This window comes from Mustela lutreola, chromosome 4 (genome assembly GCF_030435805.1).
Source record: "Mustela lutreola isolate mMusLut2 chromosome 4, mMusLut2.pri, whole genome shotgun sequence".
NCBI lineage: Eukaryota > Metazoa > Chordata > Mammalia > Carnivora > Mustelidae > Mustela > Mustela lutreola.
Window position 1 is genome coordinate 179,621,950 of NC_081293.1, and position 21,067 is coordinate 179,643,016.

The 21,067-nt window shown below is 39.8% G+C and overlaps 1 protein-coding gene across 2 annotated transcripts in view; it reads right to left on the minus strand.

Annotated features, from left to right (window-relative positions):
- TNPO3 (transportin 3) overlaps positions 1-20,860 on the minus strand; it is an 89,261-nt gene extending 68,401 nt beyond the window's left edge. Inside the window, exons 1-2 of one of the 2 annotated variants that reach the window (XM_059171814.1) lie at positions 20,391-20,860; positions 7,919-8,079 (exon numbers count right to left, since the gene is read on the minus strand). Coding sequence is in view for 1 of the 2 variants with exons in the window: in XM_059171813.1 (XP_059027796.1) it covers positions 20,391-20,510 (120 nt within the window). In the remaining variant the exon portion in view is untranslated. The remainder of the gene's footprint in view (positions 1-7,918; positions 8,080-20,390) is intronic. The other variant, XM_059171813.1, reaches the window with a different exon arrangement.
- Between the last annotated feature and the right edge of the window lie 207 nt (positions 20,861-21,067).

The window sequence follows — 21,067 nt, forward strand, 5'->3', positions numbered from 1 at the left end:
TGCAGCTTTACTCACAAAAATAGCCAAAGTTAAAAACAACTCAAATGTCACCTGACAGATGAATGGATAAACAAAATGTGGGGTGTGTGTGTGTGTGTGTGTGTATAAAACAATGGAATATTACTCAGTCCTAAAAAATAAATGTTACATACTATAACATGGATAAACCTTGAAGACATTATGTTTTGTTTTGGTTTGGTTTTTTGAGGACATTGTTAAATGAAGTAAGTCAGTCAGTCACAAGAAGGCAAATGCTACATTATTCCACTTACATGAAGTACCTAAAGTGGTCAAACTCAGGGCTGGGATGAGGGTTAAGTTGGATGTTTTTCAGTAGGTACAGAATTTCAGCTATGTAGAATGGGGGGGGGGGTTTGTTTTCAAGGGATCTATTATTCAACAATGTACACATGGTTAATAATATTATACTGTTCTCCTAGAAACTGTTGAGAAGATAAATTCATGTTATGTGTTTTTTGCCACAATAAAAAAGTGTGGGGGGAAAAAAAAGTGTGGTACTAGCATAGAGAGAAACACAAGACCAATAGAATAGAAAAGAGAATCCAGAAATCCAGAAATAAATCCTTGCATATATGGTCAAATGATTTTCAACAAAGACAACGGGACCCTTATTTTACATTCTATACAAAAATTAACCCCAAAAGGATCACAAACTAAATTCAGGATCTAAAATTATAAAACTCTTAGAAGAAAACACTGAGGGAAAAGTTTCATGAATATCAGATTTAGAAGTAATTCTAGGATCAAAAGCACAAGAAACAAAGGTAAGAACAGATAAACTGGGCTATATCAAAATTCAAAACTTCACTTATCATCAATAAGTATAAAAAGGCCACCCACAGAATGTGAAAAATATTTGCAAATGATAAATCTGTTAAGAGATTCATACCAGAATATTTAGAAGAACTAAACAACAAAAAACATCAAACAACCCAACTAAAAATCAGGCAAAGGCCTGAATAGACATTTCTCCAAAAAAGATACACAAATGGCCAATAAACACATGAAAAGATGCTCAATATCATTAATCATTAGGGAAATGTGAATCAAAAACCACAATGAGACAGCACTTCACTCTCTTTAGGATAACTACTATCAAGATCAGAAAGTATGTTGGTGAGGATGCAGAGAAACTGGAAAACTGCACTGCTGATGAGAATTGAAAATCGTACAGTCACTATGGAAAACATTGCTCAAAAAATTAGAAATGAAATTACTGTGTGATCCAACAATTCTGCTTCTTAGTATATGCCCAAAACAACAGAAAGTAGGGACTCAGATATCTATACACCAATGTTCATAGCAGCATATTTCAAAAGAGCCAGAAGTTGAAAACTCAAATGCTAACTGAAAGATGAATAAACAAAATGTGGTACACACATATAATGATTTTTTTAAAGATTTTTATTTATTTATTTGATAGAGATCACAAGTAGGCAGAGAGGCAGGCAGAGAGAGAGGAGGAAGCAGGTTCCCTGCTGAGCAGAGAGCCCGACGCGGGGCTGGATCCCAGGACCCTAAGACCATGACCTGAGCCGAAGGCAGACACTTTAACCCACTGAGCCACCCAGGTGCCCCACATACAATGATTATTATTCAGCCTTAAGAAGGAAGTACCATTATAGGCTGTAACATGGATGAACCTTGAGGACATCGTCCTTAATGAAATATACCAGACACAAAAGGTCAAATACTGTATGATTCCACTAATATGAAGTACCAAGAGTAGTCAAATTCATAGACACAAAGTCAGAATTTTGATTACCAGACATTAAAAAGAGAGGATAAAGGGGAGAGTTACTGTTTGATGGGTACAGAGTTTCACTTGAAGAAGACGAAAAGGTATGGACATGGACTGTGGTTATGGTGGCACATTAATGTGAATATATTTAATGTCTCTAAATGTACATTTTAATAGTTAAAATGGATGCCCCTGGGTGGTGCAGTCAGTTGAGCAACATTCTGGGTTTCGGCTCAGGCCATTTAAAGGTCCTGGGATCAAGCCCCACATCAGGCTCTGAGCTCAGCGAGGAATCTGCTTAAAGTTTCTCTCCCCCCTCATACCCCTTCCCATGCACACGTGCACATGCTCTCTCTCAAGTAAATATTTAAAAATAAATAAATAATATAGTTAAAATGATAAATTTTGTGTTATGTATATTTTATCACCAAATAAAAGAAAGAAACACAGTTTAGAATCTGCTCAATCTCTTCTTGGATTAAACAGATTTGGTCCAATTCTAAAGACCTGCCAGAAGCAAAAGATACCATGTCAGCAGGAAAACATCATTTATTATCCCTACAACTTTTCATAAACAATATATCCATTATCAAACAAAAGCAAGATAAAATAACAATAAAGGGAAAAGAGACAACAGAAAATAATGTACTTACATAAGGGAATAAGGGCTAAAACAACTATGATGTCTTAACTAAAGTGACAAAACTTAACATTACCAATAAGGGAACAAATTTTTATACTACTCCTGACATCTTTCACTGAAAAAGAATTATCAACCAAGTAGTATTCTTCCAAAAAATGTTTCACCTGAATGAAATTATGAGAAAATGATGAGATAAACCCAAATAGTGGGGCATATTAAAACAGACAAAATGGGCCCAGATTTGTTTTTTAATGTCACTATTATAAAAGAACAACAAAAATACCCTGAAGAATTAAAAAGACCAACTATAAGCAATGTATTTTCCTTAAATGGATCCTGGGTTAGGAAAAATTTTAAAGTAAAAGCTATTGGGTGCCTGGGTGGCTCAGTGGGTTAAGCTGCTGCCTTCGGCTCGGGTCATGATCTCAGGGTCCTGGGATCGAGTCCCGCATCGGGCTCTCCGCTCAGCAGGGAGCCTGCTTCCTCCTCTCTCTCTCTCTGCCTGCCTCTCTGCCTACTTGTGATCTCTGTCTGTCAAATAAATAAATAAATAATCTTTAAAAAAAAAAAAAAAAAAAAAAAAAAAGTAAAAGCTATTGAGAAATCTGAATATAGGCCATGTATTAGAGAATACCATTATGCCAAAGTTAAATTTCTAGAGAGTAGCAATGGTTTTAGTTTAGAAAAATGTCCTTGTTCTGAAAAGACTTGTGTCAATGTTCAGGGGTACAGCATTATAACGTCTTCACTTCACTTCAAAGGTTAAAAAAAAATACACTCAGAGAAGGACAGAAAAAGAAAGAGAAGCAAATGGAACACTGTCAAATTGAGGAGAAGGGTTATCAGTATTCACCCTACAGTTTTTTCAAGTTATGAACCTTTCAAAATACATAGTTGGGAAAAAATTAAGTAGGTGATTAATTTATTTGAGGAATTAGAAAACAAACTGGAGAACGTCCATTAAGAAACGTAATCTAGGGGCGCCTGGGTGGCTCAGTGGGTTAAGCCGCTGCCTTCGGCTCAGGTCATGATCTCAGGGTCCTGGGATCGAGTCCCGCATCGGGCTCTCTGCTCAGCAGGGAGCCTGCTTCCTTCTCTCTCTCTGCCTGCCTCTCAGTGTACTTGTAATTTCTCTCTGTCAAATAAATAAATAAAATCTTTAAAAAAAAAAAAAAAGAAAGAAACGTAATCTACAGGCGCCTGGGTGGCTGCCTTTGGCTCTGGGTCATGATCTCAGGGTCCTGGGATCTAGCCATGTATCAGGCTCTCTACTCAGTGAGGAGCCTGCTTCCCCCTCTCTGCCTGCCTCTGCCTACTTGTGATCTCTCGCTCTCTCTGTCAAATAAATAAAATCTTAAAAAAAAAAGGAAGAAAGAAAGAAAAGAAATGTCATCTATAAAAAAGAATCAAACTGAAATTCTAAAACTGAAAAATTAGTAACCAAAATTAAGAACCAAATGGAAGGGCTAAAACTACAAATTAGACAACTGAAGAATAGATTACTATGTTAGGAAGAGATCAAAAAAAGGAACAAGACCAAGGCACAAAATCAAAAAAGGAGAAGGGAAAAAATGGAAAGAATCAGAGCAACATGTGGGAAACAGTGAAAAACTTTAACATATGTATAAATTGAAATCCTAGAAGGAAAAGAAAAAAAATGGGGCAGAAGCACTACAGATAATGGCTGAGAAATAGCCAAAGTAGTAAAAGACACCAACCCATAGACTTAAGAAGCTCTGTAAACCCTAAGGACTGAAAAACCAGACCTAGGCACATCAAAACAACACTGTTAAGAAGCCAAAGAGGAGGGGTGCTTGGGTGGTGCAGCTGGTTAAATGTCCAACTCTTGGTTTTGGCTCAGGTCACGACCCTTGGTCATGAGATCTCAGCCCTGCATTGGGCTCAGCATTCAGGGCAGAATCTAGTTAAGACTCGCTCTGCACCCTCACCACTGTGCACACACACATGTGCATGCTCTCTCAAATAAATTAATAAATCTTAAAAAAAAAAAAAAAAAGCCAAAGAGAAAAATCTAAAGGACCAAGAATGGAGAAAAATATATATATATATTACCTTTAAAAGAACAACAATTAGACTGATAGCTGGCTTGTCAACATTAACAATGGGAACCAGTATCTTCAAAGTACTGAAAGAAAATAACTACCAATCAGTTATTTTATACCAACAAAAAACTCTTCCAAAACACAACAAAATTAAGACATTTCCGACCATGAAGAAAGGGGTGCCTGGCTGAGTCAGCTGGTAGACCATCTGATTCTTGATCCTGGGGTCATGAGTTCAAGTCACACATTGGGTCTAGTGCTTGTTTGCTTATTTGCTTGTTTGCTTGCTTTGCTTACTTACTAACTAACTAGAATAAATAAATAAATAAATGAAAAATTTTTAAAGAGAATAAGACAGCTTATGACCAACATACCCAAAAGGAAGAAAATACTAAAGGATGTTCTTCATGGAACAGGAAAGTAATTCTGGATGGAAACATGCTAACAGGAAGAAATGAAGAGTCAAGGGAAGATTAAGTACATGAGTAAATCTTTATGAACACTGACTATATAAAGTAATATCATCTTGTGGCATTTAAAACATGTGAATAAAAATACCTGAGAGGAGGTACACCTGGGTCGCTCCATCAATTAAGCATCTGCCTTTGGCTCAGGTCATGATCCCAGGGTTCTGGAATCAAGTCCCACATCAGGATCCTTGCTCAGTGGGGAACCTGCTTCTCCCTCTGTGCTGCTTCCCCTGCTTGTGTATGTGCCCCTGTGCTCTCCCTCTCTGATAATAAATAAATAAAATCTTAAAAACCTGAGAGGAGTTCCATATCTAAGATGTAGCAAGTCAGAAAATACAGCTTTTGAGTTTAATAAACAAAAGCAAATAAACTACAAAATAACGTCTTTTTCTTTAAGATTCTATTTATTCATTTGACAGAGAGAGACAAACAGTGAGAGAGGGAACACAAGCAGGGGGAGTGGGAGAGGGAGAAACGGGCTTCCCGCCAAGAAGGGAGTCCGATATGGGACTCCATCCCAGGACCCTGGGATCATGACCTGAGCAGAAGTCAGATGCTTAAAGACTGAGCCACCCAGGCTCCCACAAAACGCATTAGAAACACATCTTAAAACGCATTAGAAAACTCAGGTCCCAGGGCAACCAAGCAGGCTGAAATCTAAAGAAAGACCTCCAAGGAGACAGGAGGCATGCACTGGCTCATCTGTAACATGACAAATGAAGACAAGACGACAAGACACAGGGCACCACATAACCAAGTAATAAAAATTCTGCTAAAATTATCAACAAATTGATAAAGGCTGCCTATGGATAGCATGAACTTATATAAAACCTCTGCGACTCAGAGACACAAAGGGAGTTCACAACCACCTACAGGCTCTTCTCGAGACCTCCCCCAAACATTCAGAACCAAGACTGGAGATAGGGCAAAAAAGACCAGAGAAAACCTCCTTTGGTTGGATGCTCCTGGACAGAAACCCTCAAACGTATAGAAAGCACAAAAAGATCCTCTCCCTTACTGAACAAAAGCCTCAACCTGTGTGGGGGCATTAAATCCCGTCACCCTCAAGGCACAGGTTAAGACCTATTGCCGTTTCAAAACAGTGCTAAGTCTCCTAACGCTGAGGGAAGGGCAAAATGAAAGTATCCTGCACTAGACCTGTCAGATGTAAGGTAAAGCAAGAATCCCATAGAATCCCAAGTGATCCCATGATCACTGAGAACGCAAACCCCACCACTGAGAACAGCAGCACTGGAAGTAAGACTATGGTAGACCAGGGAACAGAGAACATTCTTGTCCCCCACACCCCCACACACAAATAACCACTAAACACATATTTAAACTACTGAAATACAGAAATAACAAGAAAATACTGGAGGCAGGAATCTTTTTACATGGGCTCCATAACAGCTCAACCGTAGAACTTTGTACTATAATTACTTGGGTCTTTGTTCAATTTTTCTAATAGACTGTGAGCTGTTCAAAGGTGAAGAACTATAACTATCTCTATATCTCACAAAATCCTTTGGCCGTAAGAGGTAAAGTATGTGTTAAATTATAATATGAAGCAAAATGACAATATATTATACTCTCCTAAGTCTCTAACACCCCTTTGCTTTCCCAATCATGAAAAAGCCCATCCTTCTACTACATAGCTAAATACTTACGGATTGGGAATCAGCTCTAAGAACAGAATCCAAAACATTTAGCAAGAGAAAGGGCAACAGAGAATAAGCAAATCAGTTCTTTACAGATAAAGAAAACAAAGGCCCTGAGAGGATGAGACATTTTTCATTCAGAATCCTCATTTGTAGAACTTTGCATGCCTTGCACAGATGGGAGCCTTGGTTTTATTTCAAATATAGATTTTGTTTTAGCAATGAGAAGAAGCTCAATAATTTCCTAGCTAAAATCCGAAGATTTAGACTTTTCAAAAAAGTTTCAGTGAAGAGAACCTTAAAATTTACCTAAAACAGGAATCTTTTGGAATGAGCTGATTTTAAAATATTAGCAGTATTTCTGAAATAGGAAAAAAGAGAACAGCACTTAACTCCAAGCAACTAAATCACATATAAAACCTGTATCTTTTAGGGACGCCTGGGTGGCTCAGTTGGTTAAGCAGCTGCCTTCGGCTCACGTCATGATCCCAGCGTCCTGGGATCGAGTCCCACATTGGGCTCCTTGCTCAGCGGGGAGCCTGCTTTTCCCTCTGCCTCTGCCTGCCATTCTGTCTGCCTGTGCTCACTCTCTCCCCCTCTCTCTCTCTGATAAATAAATTAAAAAAAAAAAAATCTTTAAAAAAAAAAAAAAAACTTGTATCTTTTAATGCTCATTATGTAATTATCCAGGGTTTTTTTTTTTTTTTTTTTTTTTTTTCACTAAACTAAAATACAGATGGCAGCTGTATGAATTTCACAGGACCCTTCTATGAGAAACTGTGAGAAGGATCACAGGATCCTTCTATGAGGACCCTTCAGAAAATTCCCAAATTGCTCTTTGTGCGAAAGGATCAGGGAGAACCAAAGTAAAGAGCCATCCTCTCATTTTAACCATCCTTATTTATCCTGATGCTGTCTCACCCAATGGTCAAATGTGCCTCTCTTTTCAAATACTTATCTTTCAGAGTAAGAATAAAATATAAAAGCGATCTCTAAAGAAACCTAGCAAACTTAAATATCACAGCTACTAAGCAGACTGTCAATGAAAAATTACTTGGGATGATACTGTCAGTACTATACATTAAGGCGTCATAACTTATCACTTCACTTTAAATTCTAAGAGGGTTTAAGAATTGTTGACATCCAAAAACAAGTAATCTTATTTTGGTCACTGAATCATAAAGAAAATGCAACCAAATCCTGATACCCTAGACACTACAGTACATTGCTCATTGTACTTCCCCTCTGCTGAGCTGCAGACAGAAGGAAGATAAGGAAGGAAGGAAAAGGGATTCTTGACAAGGAGAGAATAAAGCACTTACACTTCATAGGACTTTCTAGCCACAGATGCCAGGTGCTACCCACTGAAATCCAGGCTTGGACTAAGCTCCACATTTCTGAAAGGACCATCTCAACCGAAGCCTGGGGCTCAGAGTCAGCAGGAGGAAGCTGCAGCTCCCACCAGCAGCACATTTCAAAGAGGCTGCAACAAGAGAACATTTTCCATTTAAGCATCTAATTCCAATCTCCCATTTCACAAAGCAGTAGCAGAACAAGCCTTTATATCAGTCTTTTCAAAAGATATTTCCATGACTATGTGATGAATATGAAACAGGCTATGGCCCAGCAGTCCTTTCACTAACATGCTCTAAGTCTTTCATTACACTTCACAGCAGATCCTAAAAGTACTTGCCCTTTCCTTTTCTTTAATGGTGCTCTGTTGCTCCAAGACTCCCTTCTACACCAACAGTTCTAAAACTGCTGAATCAACCTAAATCACTGAGCAGGCGGGCTGTCAACAATGCAAGCACATACCCAGACAGGAGCCTAAGGATTCATTAGCTGCTAAGAATTGGAAACGGATTAAGGCTGCTAGTTAATCCTACAAAAAAACTCCTCAAATTAAGCAGAATTACTTAAAATACTTCACTGAGGACAGAAGAGCTCTGGCAAATAGAAAATGAAGTTCTAGAAATATAAATATTCCAGTGAAATTTGAAAAGTAACACAAAAGTGTCAGGTTGCTGTACTTTCTTCAGCATTTCAATTAGTGAATAATATATTTACTACATAAAGACTTTTTTAAAGATTTACAGTACATTGGGGGAAGAAACTAAGAGTAAAAAGACAAAAAACTACCAGTCCAAGAACACAAAGCTTTGGACATATACCCTACAACAATGTGGTCAAGAGCTAGAAAACCAGAATTTCCCAAATCAAGAAAAAAAAATCATTCCCATGAGACAGATTAAAAAAAAAAAGAGTAAATCTAATTTACCTGAAAAGAGAGAAAGGAACTTTTTAAGTTGGCCAACTATCTTGAGTCTTTGTATCTAATGTTTTATGAGGATTTTACAAATACAGGACAAACTACTAGGTCTGTCACAAGTTACTTTCTGATGGTTTTCTTAGCAGGGAAAGAAAATTATTTGAAGGAGTATTAAGAAAAACTATGGCGCCTAAAAGATAACTACCTAAAAATTGTATTTTTCAAAATAACGTGTTTTGTAAGATGGCCTGAAATGCAGAAACCAAATGAAATGAACTTGGCTAAAATCTTTACCACAGCAGTGATAAGAAAACAACTCCTATCTTTAAAACCAGAGTGTAAATGAAATACAGTCACATAAAGCCACTAGTCAGCTCCCATACCCACAGAATACCCTTGTGTGCATTAAATAACTTTTCTGGAAGCAAAAAGGCTTATGTATAGAGACAAATTCAGTCAATTTAAACATTTTCACAGCTATCTCCACAATAATTGAATAAATAATTAATAGGGAGATACTGCTTCCCTTAGGGGAGGGAAGAGATTCCTAGCTAAAAATACTTCTTTAAAAAATCATAAGCTATTTAAAGTCCACAAGAAACTTCCAAACACTCTTCAAGTCAACTTTCGGAAGACTGTAGCACTCATATGCACTGTTCTATCTTGATTTCAATGAAGGGAATCAGTAAGACCAAATGACAGCACTGAATCCTGTGGCCTCCTCAGTTTCTGACAAGATCCCCCATGTTTCTGGAACAAGCATTTTCGAATAATTCTGAGCCCTAATGAACACTGTCAAATGAAATCTGGCTCAAATTTGTGACTGTCAGTCACGCATAATATGGTACTGAGAAATCTTGCCAAAATATTTTCATTACAAGTGTAAGAAAATCCCTATCCAGGATTTAAAATCCTCAATAACCTAAGTACATGAACGTTAACCTCAAGAATGGCCCTGAAAAGAGATAAACTGGATCCATAAAATCAACTTTGCGAGTGACGAAAGCATGCATTCCTTAGTAATCATATTACTTGCCTGCTTGCCGTGGGCCTTACTAATTATACTAGGCAGTCCTATTTTAAAAGTAGGAAATGCCAAGGTTAAAACCATGTGAAACAAAGCTGAGGTAAGTACTTCCTAAAAGCCAAAAATATAGAAAACGTATTTCCTTTCATCACTGGCCTCTATTCCTGCCCATGTGAGCCAAGTTTTATAACAACTCGTATAAACCAGAAGAATGAGGACATTATCAGACATGTTAAGCATATGTTAACACTACACTGAAGATTCAAGTTTTTCAATCTTTTTTTTTTTTTTTTTTTTTTTAAAGATTTTATTTATTTATTTGACAGAGAGAGTTCACAGTAGACAGATAGGCAGGCAGAGAGAGAGAGAGGGAAGCAGGCTCCCTGCTGAGCAGAGATCCCGATGCGGGACTCGATCCCAGGATACTGAGATCATGACCTGAGCCGAAGGCAGCGGCCCAACCCACTGAGCCACCCAGGCGCCCTCAAGTTTTTCAATCTTATATGAATGTGAAATGTCTAGCTTAAAGTATTCTTTACCAAAAAAAAGCACTGAAGTTAGAAAACTCTGAATCCTTACATAAAAAACATGTATATTTTCCGGTCTAATTCCAAATACATTCTTCTATTCTAGGGCTATTTAGATATTAGAATACTATGGCTGAAACAAAATACAAGAAAACAATGAATACAGAGGAAAAACTGAAAAGAACCTGTGGTATGGGCTTGAAAAAAAAATAAATACATAATGTAAACTCCATTAACAGAAAATTTCTTACCAGAAGAATAAAAAACAATGTTTCGTAATATTGTCATTTTGGAAACTCGACCAAAAAGGAAAATTAAGTCAGTATTTTTAAGAAGTTCTGCATGCCAAACACTGCAAAATTTTCTCCTTTAGCAACACTATGAACTTCCAATAAAGAGAAATAAAGCTTCTATTTGAGACTTCACCTGTACAGCAGTAAAACTCTCGGGCAGTTATTTCAGTACTAGGGTACACACTAGAAAAATACAGGAGAGGTAATCTGAGCAATCTCAACTTCCTATGAATTAAATTTGTTTTTAAGTTCAACAGAGCTTAGAATTCTGTTAACATCTGGAAAACAGTATGGCAGTTCCTCAAAAAAAAAAAAAAAGAAAACAAGCAGAATTACTGTATGACCAGCAATTCCCTTTCTGGATACATAACTGAAAAGAACTGAAAGCAGGACTCCAAAAGGTCTTTGTATACACAGGCTCATAAGAGCATTATTTGCAATAGCCAAAAGGTAGCAGCAACCCAAGTGTTCATTGCCAGATGAGTGGATAAACAAAATGTGGTACATACATTACTATTCAGCCTTAAAAGAGGATGAAATTCTGACAAATGATATACCATGGATGAACCCTGAGGACATTATGCTACATAAATAATCCAGTCACAAAAATTCAAATACTATATGATTCCGTTTATATGAGGTACCTAGAGTAATGAAATTCAGAGAGATAGAAAACAGGTTGCTAGGGACTGGGGGACGGGAAGGGAAAAATGGGGAGTTAATTATTTAATAAGTAGAGTTTTATTTTTACAAGATAAAAAAGTTTGGAGATGGATGGTGGCGATGTATGCACAACAATAATGTACTTAAACCCATTAATCTGTACACTTTACAGTGGTTACATGGTGAATTTTATGTTATGTAGATTTAAATGCAATTTTTAAAAAGGAATGATCATGAATGAACCTTAAAGACATAAATGAACCTAAATGAAATAAACAAGACACAAAAGTACAAACAGCCTAAGATTGTACTTATGTAAGGTCCCTGGGATAGTCAAATTCATAGAGACAAAAAGTAGAATGGTGCTGCCAAGGGCTGGAGAGAAGAGGGAATGGACAGTTATTATTTAATAGGTACAGAGTTTCAGTGTGGGAAGATGAAAAAGTTCTAGAGACCAGTGGTGGTGATGGCCGCACAACAACATGAATGTACTAATGCCACTACACTATATACCTAAAAATGGTTACTTATGTCATGAATGTTTTACCACAGTTTAAAAAATATATATGCAATCTATTTTCCATCTTCCTTACAGACATCAGTGCAATCAACATGAAAAAAAATGAAGAACTATCTGGAAAGCTTTGGAAGAAAACTGTGTTATAATTAGAAAATGCAGCACTACCCTGATAATTTTATATCCTGAATTGCACTACCAACTCTGGTCCAAAGCCTGGGGAGACAAGAAATAAACTAATCCAAACATGGATGAATGCCACCGGCTAACAGACTACCATGCCAACATAAATACCATCACAAATTCTCACTCACAGTCTCCAATACACCAAAGATATGCAATATCTGTATCTGCACTAAGACTTGGAATGTGGCAAATAAGGAACTGATTTTAACTTTGATTTAATTTTAATTCATTTAAGTAACCACAATAGCCATCTGGCTAAGGGCTACCATAGTAGATGACCCAGCCAGACTGTTAAACTCTGGAATAAAGGTCTCTGGTTTTCATCATTTATGTGTTTCCAGTTTTCAGCAATGCAAGGCATATAGTATTCTTGTTCATTGAATTAAATGACCCACAGAATCTGTAGATGAACATTTTATCTTTTCTAGAAGGCTTTCCTTTCAAAAGCATGCCATGTTTTAGGAGTCACTTAAATGGAGGATGAAAGCATAAGCATAAAAAAGCCCAGATTTTCAGGTAAGTCAAGTCAATAACTGCAATTGCTAAAAGAAAAACCAAAGACCCTAGGTTTTTTGAACTAGGCTAAAGAATCAAATTCCAGAGAGGAAAATTATTAAGAAAGAAATGCGAAGCTGACATTCCATGACCCATGACTTTCCCGACAGGATATTTAGAAGAAAATTCCCAAGGATATGTGACAAACCAAACATGACGATGTCAACTTAGTCCATCAGAGCATTTCATTTGATTGATGCTTTTTATGATTTCATCATTCCTTTTCAGTTTCCAGGCTGAATATAAAATTTTTGAGCTAGGGGCACCCAGGTGGCTCAGTGGGTTGAGCCTCTGCCTTTGGCTCAGGTCATGATCTCAGGGTCCTGGGATCGAATCCCGCATTGGGCTCTCTGCTCAGCGGGGAGCCTGCATCCCCCTCCCTCTCTGCCTGCCTCTCTGCCTACTTGTGATCTCTCTCTCTGTGTCAAATAAACAAATACACAAATCTTCAAAAAAACTTTTTTGAGCTAACCTCTGACCAACAGCTTATCTCTATAATAGTCTCCTTATAATCTAAATTACAAAATTAGAACAAATGCGCAGCATAATTCATTAGCTGTATAAAGAGATAGTCTTACCTTCTATTGCTTGCTTTCTACATGGTCTCCTCACTTGGGTTACCAGAGTGGACAAAGTGTTCAGAACGGTTCCCTGTTAGATAGGCTTCCTTTAAGATCTGCCTCAAAATAACTTGCTTTATTTTAAAATACTCTGGATATCAGTGATACCTGCCTATCTCACACATTGAAACAATGGCTTTAGGCGGTTTCCAAGAATTTTTTCAGAAAAAAAAAAATTGAGTAATGAATATAGATTTTTGGCAAATGGTTATTTTATATAAATACCAGAAAAAGAGAAAAGATGCTAACTTATATAACATGGACTAAACCACATCTAAATTATATCCTTAAACCAAATCTATTGTCACCAGGTCATTAGAATGCTACTAAATGGCTTTAAGATTAGTGAAGTGAGGGCGCCTGGGTGGCTCAGTGGTTAAGCCGCTGCCTTCGGCTCAGGTCATGATCTCAGGGTCCTGGGATCGAGTCCCGCATCGGGCTCTCTGCTCAGCAGGGAGCCTGCTTCCCTCTCTCTCTCTCTGCCTGCCTCTCTACCTACTTGTGATTTCTCTCTGTCAAATAAATAAATAAAGTCTTTAAAAAAAAAAAAAAAAAAAAGATTAGTGAAGTGAGAGTTAGAGGGAAGTGATAGGTCTTTCCAAAATGTGTATTCTTCAGAACAGTTTTCCAACAAAACAGGCAAATCATTCCTTAACAACAAACTTAAAATTAAAACACTATGCCTTTTACTACACTAGAGCAGACTTTTAATCTGTATTTAGTGACTACTTTGAGAAAGCTTTATTGAGTCAAAAAGTTCCTCCCCCTTTCTGTATCCAAATCTTTTAAAGAATATTTATTCATGGGGCGCCTGGGTGGCTCAGTGGGTTAAAGCCTCTGCCTTCAGCTCAGGTCATGATCTCAGGGTCCTGGGATCAGGCCCCGCATCGGGCTCTCTGCTCAGCAGGGAACCTGCTTCCCCCTCTCTCTCTCTGTCTCTGCCTACTTGTGATCTCTGTCTGTCAAATGAATGGATGAAATCTTTAAAGAAATAAAAAAAAAAAAAAAAGAAAAGAAAATATTAAAAAAAAAAAAAAAGGATATTTATTCATTTGAGAAAGAGCAAGAGGGAGCATAAGTGGGAGGGAGAGGGAGGAATAGACTCCCTGCTGGGTTTGATCCCAGGACCCTAAGATCATGACCTGAGCTGAAGGCAGATGCTTAACCGACTGAGCCACCCAGCTACCCCTCACAAAGGTTGTTTTTTGTTTTTGTTTTAAAAAAAAAAAAAGGCTGGAAAGACTGAACACAACCTCATAGGAGGCTGAATAATATTATTTATTTTCAACTACTCATGGGTATAGTAGAGAGAAGCAGTAAAAATAAATGAAATCCATAAAGACACATTTGAGATACCAACTAATCCCTTCAGAGATGCCTACTACAAGCAGCTATTCTTTAACACACTATTTTTTTTTTTAAAGATTTTATTTATTTCTGAGAGAGCAATCACAAGCAGGGGAAGGAGCAGAGGGAGAGGCACAAGGCAGACTTCACACTGAGCATGTGCGGCCCTGAGATCATGACCTGAGAAGAAACCAAGAGTCAAATGTTCAACCTACCATCCAGGTGCCCAACAACACATTTTTTTTATTTTTAAGATTTTATTTATTTATTTGACAGAGAGACAGAGATCACAAGTAGCAGAGAGGCAGGCAGAGATAGAGGGGGAAGCAGGCTCCCCCCTAAGCAGAGAGCCCTATGTAGGGCTCATCCCAGGACCCTGAGATCATGACCCGAGCAGAAGGCAGAGGCTTAACCTACTGAGCCACCCAGGTGCCCCTCAGGGGCCCCTCAACACACATTTTTAAGAACCTTTGTGTCAGGGATCTTGATCATGCTTTCTTAATAACCATTAAAGTATTCCCTCAACTGTATCATATAAACAAAACGATTCTACAATCTAGTAGGGGGAACAAAACAGATTTTCAAAAAGGTTAAAAAAAAAATTACAAATGCACTTATATAAAGTGCTCTAGGTGTTCAGTGGAGGCAGAAATGATCTTTATTTGAAAAGAATCAGTTAAGGCTTCAAGGAGAAAGAATTCAGGCTGGGCTTTGAAAGATGGATTAGTTTCTTCATTAGAAGACAAGATTGGGGGGCGCCTGGGTGGCTCAGTGGATAAGCCGCTGCCTTCGGCTCAGGTCATGATCTCAGGGTCCTGGGATCGAGTCCCACGTGGGGCTCTCTGCTCAGCAGGGAGCCTGCTTCCTCCTCTCTCTCTCTCTCTGCCTGCCTCTCCGACTACTTGTGATTTCTCTCTGTCAAATAAATAAATAAAATCTTTAAAAAAAAAAAAAAAAAAAGAAGACAAGATTGGTAAAGAGTAAAACTACAGAGGTACGAAAGAATTAACGAAATAACAAGAATCAAGAGTTTTATTTTATTTCTTCTCTTCAGTCATAAGAGACAAATAAAACACTTCCATTCCTTTGTTCGTTTAGTTACCCACAAAAAAAAAGAATTAAAGAAATAACAAAATTGGACAGAGGAAGCATTCTCTACCACCTCCCTTCTCCTCCCCACTCAAACCATTTGCTTATTATGGGAAATACTACAGTTGTATGAATCCTGATAGGAAGGACCCAGTCAAGAGGGAGTCTGAAGATGCAAGTGACAGAATAACTAAGAGATCAAGGTTCCTAAGAATTCAGAAAATGAGATGCAGAGCACCTAGACCTGACAGGAGAAGGGAGAAGCGGTTGGCTATACCTATGCTGAAGTTTTACCAAACCAGAGGTGTAGGGTTGATGGTATAGTATATATAAGAAAATTACTAAATGACAGACCTTGTAATCCAAATCAGATAGAAGTAAAGACAAAGACCTAATGAAGAAATAATAGGAGCCAGTCAACTGAATGAGGTTTTCATGAAATTCAAGAACTAATTCAGGGATTTAACATGATTGAACTGACTAAACACCTTTGTTTGCCCACAAATCTCTTCCAAAAAATCCACTAAGATCAGAGTAAAGAGATTTTTTTAAATGTGGGGGAGAAGGGACACCTGGGTGGCTCAGTTGGTTGAGCGGCTGCCTTGGGATCAGGTCATGATTCCAGGATCCTGGGATTGAGTCCAGAATCAGGCTCCTTGCTCGGCAGGGAGCCTGCTTCTCTCTCTGCCTCTGCCTGCCACTGTGCCTGCTTATGCTTGCGCACACTCCCGCTCACATGCGCGCGCGCTCTCTCTCTCTCTCTCTCTGACAAATAAATAAATAAAATCTAAAAAAAAAAAGGGGGGGGGCGGTGCCACAAGGACAAAAAGAATGGAAATATGACTGATATTAACAAAACTGTGAAAACCAGAATGCTAATGGAAGAGTTAACCATCTTAGTAGGTCTGAAAAAGTTTATTAAATTTTTCAGAGGAAGGACAGGATGAGAAAGGGGAAGCCAAGAGGGCAAAATGATTCATGTAGCAAATTCCGGTTATGCTCAGGAATTAAAAGTACCAGGTACATCTGAAGGCAGACGCATAGGTGGAACAAAAAACAAAGGAGTGAGTTCAAAATCTGTATGAGCAGTTAGACGGAGATTTTCCCCCATGACTGAGTGGCCAGGCTACCATCCTCCCACCATCACCGAAGACTCAAGATTTACTTTGGAAAGATTGAAGCATAAGGACTCTGGACTCTTAGCCAACATACTCACCTAAGGACAAGAATATCATATTGAAAATAGATTAAATTAAAGCCTACATAGTTAGTGGTAAGATCCATACCCTGACTCATTCTCCCACCTGCCACTGGCAGCCCCAGTTATATCCAGAGAATAGCTCTCAGGACAAAAGTGATTCAAGAAAAAAAGACCAACAGAAATACAAGGGAGAAGGAGTAAAAGTTCCCTTCTCAATTAGCCATCAAATGAGGGAGCAATCCAAGAAAAGATCATGAGATCCAGGATTCAATACATCTGACACAAGAAAGAGAAAATAATTCCCAGGAGCGTTAAACAGAGATCCCAGGACAACAATTATGCAACAGACCGGGAGAATAACAAGGTCAGACTGGAGCAGGAAGATAGAGACCTCTAGGGAGATGTTTCCTTCTATCAAAAAAGGAAGCAGATTACCAACGTGAATACACTAAGAGGATATTTACATACTCAGAGAGTTCTGAACAAATTATTATATAGAAGATGAAGCATATGTGAAAGAAAAAGGTAATGACTACCACCAGGAAAAGAAAACTTGCACAAAAAAAGAAAAATTACCATGTTATATATGCTATGTGGTTCACAATGCATGTTGTGTGTATTTAACCAAAACTGATACATAGAGCTATGTTAGAGAGAGATGCAACAGAAGAGAAGGTGGAGGGAGCCCAAATCCTCATCTTTCATAGAAGAAAGTCTAAACATAACTGCTCTTTTACATCCTAGGCCTTTTTCTTGTAAAGTTACCATTTTATAACTTTTGAAAGTTTTAAAAGTTTATATTTTAAGTTTTAGGGGCGTCTGGGTGGCTCAGCTGTTAAGCATCTGCCTTTGGCTTGGGTTGTGAACCCAGGGTCCTAGAACTGAGCCCCATGTCGGGCTCCCTGCTCCGTGGAAAAGCCTGCTTCTCCCTCTCCCACTACCCATTTGTGTTCCCTCTCTCACTGCCTCTCTGTAAAATAAATAAAATCTTTTTAAAAATAAAGTAAAATAAAATATTTTAAGTTTTAAAATATAACTACTTTCTGGGGGGGTTCTGTTTGTTTGTTTTTAACTGAGTGAACACGTGAGTGAGGGGTCAGGGTGCGAGGAGAGAGAATCTTAAGCAGGTTCCCTGCCCAGTGCAGAGCCCCACGCAGGGGCTGGATCTCACAGCCCTGAGATCATGACCTGAGCCAAAATCAAGAGTGGGAAGTTTAACTGACTGGGCCACCCAAGTGCCCCATAACTTTTTAATTTTGATAGAAATTAAAATTATAAATTTCAAAAATTATAGATCTCAAAAAATGCCGAGAGGTTACTTGAATTCTTAAGCCTACAAATTGGAAGAGTGGGTTGTGATCAGATACATGAGTTAGTGATGTAGGGGGCTGGTGACTTTTTTTTAAGTAGGTTCCACACCCAGCATGGAGCCCAATGTGGAGTCCAACTTGAGTTTTAAACTCAAGACCCTGAAATAAAGACCTGAGCTTAACCAACTTAGCCAGCCTGGCAACCCCCCTCCTTTATTTTAAGTAAGCTCTACACCAACATGGGTCTTGAACTCATGACTGCAAGAACAAGGGCTGCATACTCTACCCACTGAGCCAGCCAGGCACCCCACCCAGGCTGGTGACTTTCCAAAAATGACAAGATTCACGGTACCACTGTGTGATCATGTGGCTGAGTTAATGACTTGAGAGGTTGGTGACTTTTTACTAATGAAAAGATCCAAGATGTAACACTGTAACCCTGAGGCTGAGAAAAGGAAGTAAAGGAATTAAGGGGCTGAAATGTCAGCTGAGTTGTGAACCCGGATGCTGAAGTTGCCTAAAAATGATGTGGGAATGCACTAGATGTTTTCCAGGTCCACTTTTCCACTCTTCCCTACTGCTTTTCGCCCCAGTATGTTGACCTATATGGACTATATCAACAGGTTCTGGTGTCCCCAAGCTTTTGGTTGGGTTTGCTCAAAGAAGAATCCCAGAAGTGTAGGGGAATAAGGTCAATATATTTATTCCTCCAGCTCCCTCCTTGAAAAATCATCTCCTGAGGACTGTCCCTTCAAACGAAAACTGCCACTCCTCTCAAGGCAGCCAACTTTGCTCAGCGGGGAGCCTGCGTCCCCTCCCCTCTCTCTGCCTACTTGTGATCTCTGTCAAATAAATAAATAAAAATCTTAAAAAAAAAAAAAGCTTGGGAATATAAAATGCAAAAATAAGAAAGGTAAAGTCAGCAAGATCACCAAGTATACACACACACAGAAAGCCTAGGTATGAAATTTAGAAAAAGTGGGGCACCTGGGTGGCTCAGTGGGTTAAGCCTCTGCCTTCGGCTGGGGTCGTGATTTCAGGGTCCTGGGATCAAGCCCCACAACCGGCTCCCCCTATTCTGCTGGGAGCCTGCTTCCCCCTCTCTCTCTGCCTGCCTACTTGTGACCTGTCAAATAAATAAATAAAATCCTTTTTAAAAAATTAGAGGAGGGACGCCTGGGTGGCTCAGTTGGTTGGACGACTGCCTTCGGCTCAGGTCATGATCCTGGAGTCCCGGGATCGAGTCCCGCATCGGACTCCCAGCTCCACGGGGAGTCTGCTTCTCTCTCTGACCTTCTCCTCGTTCATGCTCTCTCTCACTGTCTCTCTCTCAAGTAAATAAATAAAATCTTTAAAAAAAAATATATATATATATATATATTAAAAATTAGAGGAAAGTAAGGCACGTGAATCAAAGAATGCAGAGATACAATAGGTTTACCAGGGTGAAATTAAACCCCTAAGCCCCTCACTGGATGTTCACACAGTCATATGGAATAATCAACGCAGGATCTTACGAAGAATCTAAAAGGGGGAAAAAAGCAAGGTTAGAGAACAAACGTGCTGCAAGATGTGAACTGCAAGGATTTTCTGAAACCAGGACTGGTATTTTTTTTTCTTTACGTCACGTTGTTGTACTCCAAAACACGGGGGAAATTCACGTGTAGAAGAATCCGAAACCTGAGAAGTTTCGAGAATAAAAGACCCAAACTATCACTGTTACTTAGTGAAAAATCAGTAAGGCACAATGCAGTGCAAGGCTACGACTAGGATGGAATTGCCAGACCCCCACACTGGGACACCAAGAGGAGACGGAGAAAGCATCCGTTAAGTGGAAGATGGAGAAAGATCGGGACTGCATTTGACTGAAGGAAGACTACACGGGAAAGCAGGGCCTAAGAAGAAGGCAGCAAGCGTAAAACTTAAAGAGAACCAGAGCGTTGCCACAAGCGAGTACGGGACCTACAAATCAGATTGTACGGGGTGGGGAAAGGGCCAGTTCGCGACCGGCCAGCAGCTACTCGCTCCGGAAAAGCGGCGTAAATGTAGCCTCGCAGCCCCACCCCGCGGCGGCAGCTCCTCCCTAAGGAGCATCTCACGAGGCCAACCGCCGGGTTCAAGCTCCAGCTCGAGCCTAGGTCCCACCCCGCCTTGCCCCGCGGCGCAGAACGGCCTCGCAGGGCCCCTCACCGAACGCTGCAGCTCCCCAAGCCAAAACGAGGCGCGCTCCTTTCCGCTGGGATCTGGGTCGTGGTAAAGCGCCTGCACTGCCTGATATACGAGCTGCAAAGTCGGCTTTGCCCCTTCCATGGTGGTGGCAGTGGTAGCGGCAGCGACGGCTTGGGCTGTTCTCCCGAGGCTTCTCCGGTTGCTCCGCCTTCAAGCTTCCTCACTGTGTCGGCCACGGCCGCTCCCTGACTGGCGCCATCTCCTCTTTGGCCGTTACCAGGGCAGAGGGGTTCCCGTGCAAGTTGCCCCCTCGGAAACAGAGGTTAGATTGTATTCGGGTTCCTGGCTTTTTTTCCTATCCTCCCACTAGACTCCACACTTCTGGGTTCAGACGCCAATACTCGCCTCCTCACCCACTGAATTGCCCTCAGAAGTCTGCCCCCGCGCCACACAAACCACGCAGTATACCCAAGCCGCGTTAACCCGGACCGGAAGCTGCAGCACCAATACCTTTGGCACACTTCCGCCGGGTGCAGCTCAAACACCCTCCTTCCCGGCACGCCTCCTCCTGTCTCCCCGCCCCCTCCCGGAAGTGTCCCTGTAGGGCCAGGAGCCGGGAAGAGGCAGTCGCTTGTGGTTCTCTTGGGGACTTGCATACGACTGTAGCGGTATGACCCACGTGTGTTCCATACCTGCGC